The sequence below is a fragment of the Odontomachus brunneus genome, unplaced genomic scaffold, assembly GCF_010583005.1.
Source record: "Odontomachus brunneus isolate Ranch 3 - 2012 unplaced genomic scaffold, Obru_v1 Obru_scaffold_240, whole genome shotgun sequence".
NCBI lineage: Eukaryota > Metazoa > Arthropoda > Insecta > Hymenoptera > Formicidae > Odontomachus > Odontomachus brunneus.
In genome coordinates this window covers 107,596-116,628 of record NW_022639690.1, presented here as the reverse complement: position 1 = coordinate 116,628, position 9,033 = coordinate 107,596, and the positions used below count along the sequence as shown (strand labels likewise).

Below are 9,033 nucleotides of genomic sequence, written 5' to 3'. Positions count from 1 at the left end.
GGTTGGATCATGTCCAGATCTTGCCTTCACTGGTTGGATCATGTCCAGATCTTGCCTTTACTGGTTGGATCATGTCCAGATCTTGCCTTGACCGGTTGGATCATGTCCAATTCTTGCCTTGACTAGTTGAATCGTGTAAGATAAGACGGAAAGTGAATACGAGATATTTTGAATTTTTTCATATTGCAACTTTGGAGCTTTATAACTCGAAAAGTACTCAACGAAGAAAGATTTCATTACAATGTTTTGGAAAGCTCTCGAGGTCAGCTACAAGAATATGTAATAAAAAATGGGGGATGCCGTTTAAAAAAATTGAGGTGACTTTCATGTGACTTTCAAATAATTCTTCAAGGTTAAAGCAATGGTACCCTCTTATGGTCCCCTCGAAACCAAACAACTTTTGTCTGAAAAATTTTTCTCTCCCGTGCTTGGTTTTCGACATATTCGACTGGATGGATTAAAATGGTCTACTTTGTATATAAATTGGGACTCAAGGATTGGTCTAAGTATGGAAGGTTGATTCGCCGCGTACGATAATCGAAATAAATTTCGATACTTGCGTTTAACATGCTGGACATATTATCCTCCCACTCATCATATTAATATTAAAAAAATAATATTAGTATTTAATAGCACTAAGACATCCGTGCTTGCTCCTTATATACCTTTTTCAAATCTTACTGTTAGTTATATTTATATACTTTTTACATTTTATAAGTATGTAATAATATCTACTTGTTTTATTAGATTTGGTTTCCGAGTTAGAGCCGCGTGGATTCATTTTCGTTTGATTCCGATGTTTCATGAACATTTTAGTCCGCTTCATTAGGGAGGAACAACCCAAAGCTGAGTTTCTTCTGAGAGGTCTTCTTTTATATAGTAGTTGGCATTGGAGGAGAGGAGGGGAGGAGACAGGAAGGTGGGCAGTTAGTAGGGAGGATTGTGGTGGGAAATTTGTTGTCTGTCATGTTTTGGAAACCGGGAGGACGAATTGCCAGATTGGACTGATTTTTTGTCCATTATCCCTGTTGAGACTGTTTGGGTGTTTTTGAATTTCCAAGGATTCCCTGTATTTCCTAGGGAAGTAGTTGTTGGTTTTGGCCAATACTGTTATTTTGTTGAACAGGATTTTGAGTCCGTTTTCAAGATTGTGTTCCGCTAGTGCTAACTGCGTTACATTTTTCAGTTTTACTACGCTTTGATGTTCCTTTATACATGTGCTCAGAATCATCCCGGTTTCTCCTATATAGACTTTGCCACAGGTGCAGGGGACTCTATATATTTCTACTTTCCAAGGAAATACATAAAATCCTTGGAAATTCAAAAGCCCCCCAATAATCTCAATAGGGATAATGGACAAAAAAAAACAGTCCAATATAGCAATTCGTCCTCCCGGTTTCCAAAACATGACAGACAATAAATTTCCCACCACAATCCTTCCTACTAATCCTCCACCTTCCTATTTCCCCCCTTTTTCCCCTATGCTAACTACTATATAAAGGAAGACCTCTCAGGAGCACTTCGGCATCGGGTCGTGCCACCCTGATGAAGCGGACTGAAATGTTCGCGAAACATCGGAATGAAACGAAGATGAATCGACGCAGCTCTAACCCTGAAACCAAATTTAATATACATGGACACCGCGAAAGCCTAAAAAATCAAATTTACTTGTTTTAAAAGTAAGTAAAATGCAAATTAATTATTTTGTAAATTTATATATATATATATATATATATATATATAAATTGTTTTCTGATAATAAAAGTAACTTTAATTTAATATACAAAAAATATACTCTTAATATTAGAAAATAATTTATTTCGACTTATAAAATAATTTACTTGTATTTCATTTACTTCTAAAACAAGCAAATATTTATTTAAACACAATTTTTATATTTAAAATTTTCTTCTTGTAAGGAGAACATTTACTTATTCTTATATATAGATGTTTTAAATTAAAAAAATCATTTTTATTTAGAAATTCATAATTTTATAGTTGATTTTACAAATTTAAAAAAATATTACTTTATATATATTACATGTTTTTTAAAATCTAACCAATATTTCTTTAAGTTAAATTGTATTTAACAAAATATATTTCTTTAATTTAGAGAATTTTTTTCAGTGTATATTACCAATTTACATTTCGATTCTCTTATTTTTTCAATCATTTAATAATTATAAATAATTATATTTATTTTTTTATGTATAATATTTATAGAAATATTTTTAAAATATTACTACAAATATTTATTTTTTGTTTATTATAAATATTATTGTATAAAATATATTTAATCTATATTGTAATAATATTTTAAATAAAGATTTTAATACTTTTTTCTTTATGTATATAAAAGTATTTATAAAATATTTATATAATATTTTTAAAAAGAATTCGAAATAAATATTTATAAATATTTATCATAAATATTGTATGCTGTCTGGAGAAACGCTTCTAATATTGATAAATAAATGAGATCTTTGTTGAAGATTTCCAAATGGATTGCTTACGAATCCGTAAAAATTTATATATAAAAACCTATATATAGGAATTCATATAGGAAATAAAAATCCTTATAGGAATCTATATGGTTATCCATATGGATTTTTAAATACCACATACATTTCCATATACTGTGACGTGGCAGCCGTGGAGGCGCCCGTCTCAAGAACCCCGTACCGATTAGAGTAGCGAATGTTATCGCGTGCCGTGTCGCTAACGGTTTTCGAGACCTTGCCGAATATCGCGTTCCGTCGGATTGTTTGTTGTGCAAAATTTAGAACAAAGCGAAGAAGCGATTTTTGCGAGCGGAGCAGATGCGAAGGTCAGCGCGTCCCGAATTTTGTGCCCCTCGACGCCCCTTGCCGGCCACCAGGACGAGGAGCGGAGGACATCGAGGGACGAGGATGCAGCAGATGACCACCAGCCCTTGCTCAGGTGAATCGCACTCTCGTACTTTGGTGATGCCGAATTATTATCGCAAATTATCGGACGCTCAGCAATAGAGAATATTCTATTGCTGAGAAATTATCGTAGTCACAATACAGTATCGCGTTTAGACGGATCAGCTGTATTTACTTTCAGCGAAGCAGCCGTCACGAGAAACCCGGCAGGAAAAAACGGGAGAGCCGAGAGAGACAACCAAGCGAACTCCCGATGTCAACAACGTCTCGAGACGAAAAGCGTCTCGAGACAATGGTACCGAAATCTGCCGATTCCCGACTACCGACCACCCCAGGACGAGGGGGGCAGCGACGAGGGAGGATCCACGAGGATACGTGATCCTCCCAGAGCCGATCAGCTGTTAGCCTTGCCGCGACCATCGCCGCGATTAGACGAAAAATAGAGAAAAGCCTTACCGCGACCGTTGCCGCACATAGACGCGTCATCAGTACCGTACCGAGCGTGAGAGAGAAAGAGAACGAGAGAGCAAAGAGAGAGTGACGAGTGGGCGAGAGAGCGAGGACGGAGAGAGAGAGCGAGATAGTGCGGAGTGAGAGGGAGCGTGCAGCGAGAGAGCGAGAGAGTGAGCGGGACGAGAGAGGACGGAGAGAGAGATCGGGAGGAGAGAGAGAAGGAGAGAGAGAGAGGACCGCCACCGCTGCCGTCCACGCCGACGCCGTCGCCGACGCAAGGGCTGTCGCCGTAACTGTAAGATCAACCATCTGCTCCGAATTTATTTGTACCGCGTATCGTATCGTACCGTGTCTCGTCCGCGGAGTGGTCGCGCGGAAAAGAAGGCTCGCCCGAGGAAGGCGTCCTCGGGTTTCGTGTACCGTCTCGCGAATTATATCGTCTCGCGTGTATTAATTATCGGGACGTGCAAGAGTCCCTGAATAAACGTCTCTTTATTACCGTTACCGAGTTTAGTGATTTCGCCTCCTAACCCATCCCGTCTCCGACTTTAATTTAACACGAGCTACCGGTCCCGACGGTTTCGGGACGCGCCTCTTTTGTGATCAGTAATTATTCTCGCGTTTATCGAGGTGGTGCGGCCTTTCCGTACCTGGCGCCCAACTCTCGCGGAAATCTTTGTGGCGTGTCCGGGAGCCGACGGCAATTTGACGACGAGGCGAACAGGCGACTGTTTGCCGTCGCTCGCGAGAAGTTCCGCTCGCGAGTACCGTCGCAATACATTTATGGATTTTTATTTTCCATCTAGATTACTATATGGATTTTGATTTTCCATATAGATTCTTACATGAATTTCGAATTTAAAAGTGGATGCCTATATGGATTTTGATTTCCTACATGGATTCCTATATGGATTTTAAATCCCTATGGCTTTTAAATTTTCTGTATAGATTCCCATGGATTGCTGTGGGAATCCACCTGGAAATTTTCAACAGGGATGAGTTTAGGATTTACGGATTGAGGGTTCAAGGGATTTGGTTTGGTTGGTTTACGATTTATGTTTGTGGTTCTACGTAGATAAGAATTTATAATCTGCGTTACTTTAATTTGCGATATGAATTATGTGATTTTGCGTTTTACCACGTCTCATAATATAACGTCTTATAATATATTATAATAATATATTATAAGCGTAATCCATAAAAACATCATAAAAGTTCAATGGCACCAGTATTTGTTCGACCATTGAAGTTAACTAACGGAAACAGCAGTTAAAAAAAATAAGTGACCAGTTCTATCCTAATAAACAATCTGTGCACAAACTGATGTCAGATTGACGACAAATTCGAGCAGAATCTGTCGATAGATTCATAGACATCTACGTCCCCAATCTGTTGCTAGACTGTCGACAGAGCCTGTTGTTAGATTCTGATGACAGATTGGCGGTAGAATGCACACAGAGTCTGTCGACAGGTTTTAACGGCAGATTGGTAGCAAAAATACAGCAGACTCTGTCGTAGCCCAAGTAGTACATACATATTTAAAAAATATTTAAGAACCGATTTCATCTTATGCTATCTGAGTTACTTTTATTTATTCATTCCCAACTCTATAAACATTTTATTAGTAATGGGAGAAATTATTACTGTGATAATAATCACCTGGTAAACGAAGAATATTAGATCAACATTTCAAAATATCGATTTTAGGTTAGATATTGCAAACAAATTTTAAAAATATTGAAATACTCTAAGTTATTTGTAATGATATTGATTTAAAAATCATATGTTAGAAAACGCTATTGAATATTGCAAAAATGTTTGATCAATGACTTTTTACTTATTAGTAGATTAAAGTATAAAAGCCTCAATTGGAACACGATATTTATAAATCTAACACGCAATTATAAACACATTTTTCTCGAAAATATATTTTTTTAAACTGGTTGCCATAGTATCTCAAGAACAACTTGATAGGACATCTTCAATTTCTATCATAATATTAAAGAGATTTCCTTTTATTGTCTTTATTCCTATCAGCCTAATTCATATGTATTTTATTAGCTAATTTGATTTGAAGTAATCCTATCTTTCTGTTAAAAGTGCTGACATTTCATTATTTATATATTTTTGACAACCATATAGTTGTCACAATATTGTGATAGAGACGATAACCATAATGAGCAAAATATATTTTTCTTTACTTATTTCAGATTACCGCAAAATCGCAATCACGGATATAATTATTTTAACCCTTTCGGTTAAAAAGACGGATGGTCACTTTTTATGCCATAACTGTTCCTTGCTTTTATATTGGAAACTATTCTTTCATCACTTTTATATTGGAAACTATTTCTTCAATTCTCTTATGAAGTTTGCTATAATGGTGATTTAGAGGTCGCTGAATTCGAATATAATCCTCACAATTTTGATATTCAAAATGGTTGATCCAATATGACGGACAGAATTGGCTTTTCTGGGACGTAACTTTTTAATAGGAATGAGAAATCAAGATTTTTGGGTTTCTTCTGGTTTTCAAAGGTTTTTAGAGTCGCTGAATTTGAATCTGACTTCAAAAGTTAAAAATTCAAAATGACGTATTCAATATGGCGATTTTCAAGATACCGAATTATGTAAATATGACTCAATTTCCGTGGAATTTCATACTCTCTAAATTTGAATTAATGAAAATCTTGACTGATTTCGATATACGAACCATTTTTGCAAGGGAGAGCACAAATGAGCCGATGTGATTAGGTCGAGTCAGATCTAAAAAAATTTTTCCTCGGTTGGCATTTTAAATTTAAAATATTCGATTTTAGTTTTCAAAAAAATATCTTTAAAAAGTTTCATAGTTTAAATTTCACAGAAATTAAGATATTTATATTATTTATCATTTTTTCGGCTATGTTTCGAACGGCCTGAGGTCTAGAGCGGCTGGTTCGTAATGCCGTCGAACGTTCGTCGACTGCTATATTAAGTTGCGTGAGTATGTCGTGCTCTCCTATTCAGGAGCCTCGAAAGATGGTGAGAGGAAAGTGCGAGAGCGCTCTTGTGTATAAGCGCACTGCGTGGCTCAGTATAAAGCCCGCGTGGAGTTGCCCGGCGCCTCCGCGCTGGGAATGAATCTCCCTTTCGCAGGATGATAGTCACTCAGAATATGAAGACACTAGTTCGTCTCCGTTGGTGAGTGTCGGAACCGGTCCGAATGAGATTCAGCTCTGTTTGGCGAGGGAGCAACAGAGGCTGAATCCGAGATGATAGCCAGACGAGCTGAACTCGCCTTTATCAGTCGCGCACGCGGCAACTGCGATGTCTTGTAATGATAGCCTACACGCAAGCGCAACGCTGAATCGCGGACGTGGCCGTGTCAAAGCCTGACGGTGACGTGCAGGTAACTGTAAACGTGCGTTGATAATACCGTGTGCGTGACGAATGCTAAGTCTCGTCAAGGCGAGAAGCGAAGAGTCCTCGCATGTAGTGTCGTGGATGCAACGACGTAGAAGTCTTGAGTAGACTTAGGCCAGCGATCAGGTGTTGCAAGAGCGCTGTGTCTTTTGCAGGGAAGTAATAGCGAGTATGCCTCGCGGGAGGGCTGCGGCCCTGGCAGCGAAGCAATAGCGAGCTTGGCTCGCGTGAGCTGCGTCCCTGACAGCGACTAAGTCCGGTGCGGACGTGAAGGCGAGCTTGGCTCGCGTGTATAGGCTGCACCTCTGGCAGCGTCTATGTCCTAGGCGGACGTAAATGCGAGCGTGGCTCGCGTGTATATGCTGCGTTCCTGGCAGCGAAGCAATAGCGAGCGTGGCTCGCGAGAGAGCTGCGGCCTTTGCCGCAGAGTTCTTGATTACAACGACGACTCGCGCGGAGTCGTGAGCTCAATCGTACTAAGTTCTGTTGGCGCTAATACCCGGTATTCAATACGGGAAATGTCGCGAAGCGAGACGTCCACCGCGGTGGAGGCGTCCAGGTAATCCGAAGTAATCGCGCGAAGCCTTCTCTCAATTCTCGATCGTATTGAGAAGGTGGAGATCTGTGGAGTTACCATACACTTCGTATCACCGATGCCAATGTGTCCTCGGACACTCTAAAGGCAATAGCCCAACGTGCAGGCGCACTCTAAAGGACTGCGAAAAGTTGTGTAGAATTGCCGAAATCTAAACACAAATGCCAACGTGTCTACGACACTCTTAAGGCAGTGAAGATCGATGCAGATATGCAAGTATATCTCTAGTGAGGCAAGTGCCTAACGTGCTTGCGCACTCAAAAAGGCGATTGGAAGCTAGCTAGAGCGTAAAAGAATACCTGATGTGCAGTCAAAGCTGGCTACAGGCAAAAGGCATAAAAGCCTTGAGTGGTCTCGCGCGGCGGCTTATATAGGCGCCTAAGCGAAAATTAACGCGAGAAGCGGCTCCGGCCGACGCGCTCGCCGCGTCGCGGCGACGGCGCGCACTGGCGGCGGGAGGCCGGCGACCGCGAGTTGAGCGGCGCCTAGGGCTCGGCCGCCCGCCGTACCCGTGCCTCATGGACACCCAACGGCTGTCCGGAACAGGCTATATTGGGTTCGCCATATTGAATCATAGAATTTTTAAAATCTAAGTTCAGATTCGGATTCAACGATCCCACAAACTCAGAATACGTGCTTCTCTATAATGATCTCCCCGAGCAACCCCCCGTCCTGAAAGGGTTAAATTCTTCTTCTCACATTGTTGTACCGTCAGTATTATTAACTTCATAAATTTCTCAACATTCAAATGTTCTTTAAATATCAATTAATAATGTGTAGCAGAAAACCATTACGTGCTTTTTTTATTTCCGCGGAAGAATTTCTATAATAGGTTTTATTTTTCGCGCTGAATAAAGCACTCCTCTTTAAAAAAAAAAATAGTATATATTTATATCCTTCTTGCTAAGCATTTAGTTAATTATTAACTAACCTTCCAGTTTACATTCTATCGAAAGTTTTCATATAAACTGTGCATAAATATAAGATAAAAGAAAATAGTTCAAAAAATTACCTTGGAAATAAATCTCGGGTTGCCATCTGGGTCCGTTAAAGTACCACCAAAATGTGCAGGTAACTGATTTTTTGGCACGATCTTGAATATAGATGCTTGCCATTTCCGTGGATCGGCTTTATGTATTTCTATCTTTGACAGTGTATATTCGTTCATGAATCTCTTTGTGATAGAGAATGCAAAAGCGAAAACTCTTGGCGCTGCAATAAAGTCATTTTGGATAACAGATCGAACAATGATTCTCTTTCCTTATTCAGTATGTAAGACGCGTTAATTTTAAAATCATAAAGTAATCATGAAGCTATAAAAACTATCTCACGTGAAATCAAATATCAATTAAACGGTTTTCAATCGAATTGGCTAATATTCTAATAGTTAAACATGATAATTAATTACTCGCAATCCTAATTATCATCATCTCGTTATCTTATTATGAGATACTTATTATGAGATTATGAATAGAAACGAATAGAAAAATTATATATATATATATATATATATATATATATATATATATATATATATATATACAGGGTGAATATTATATACCGGAACACCTGAATATCTCGAAAACAAAGCGTTGTATAAAAAAATGTTAAATACAAAAGTTGTAGGGTTTAAAAAGATCTATTTTATGATATTAGCAGTTTGACCTTGAGTTG

General features: G+C 38.8%; 1 protein-coding gene across 3 annotated transcripts in view; it reads right to left on the bottom strand.

The window, feature by feature from the left end:
• LOC116852612 (SEC14-like protein 2) overlaps positions 1-9,033 on the bottom strand; it is a 158,808-nt gene that overhangs the window by 52,702 nt on the left and 97,073 nt on the right. For all 3 annotated transcript variants that reach the window (XM_032833138.1, XM_032833136.1, XM_032833139.1), the window contains one exon: positions 8,372-8,571. In XM_032833138.1, coding sequence (XP_032689029.1) covers positions 8,372-8,571 — 200 coding nt within the window. The remainder of the gene's footprint in view (positions 1-8,371; positions 8,572-9,033) is intronic.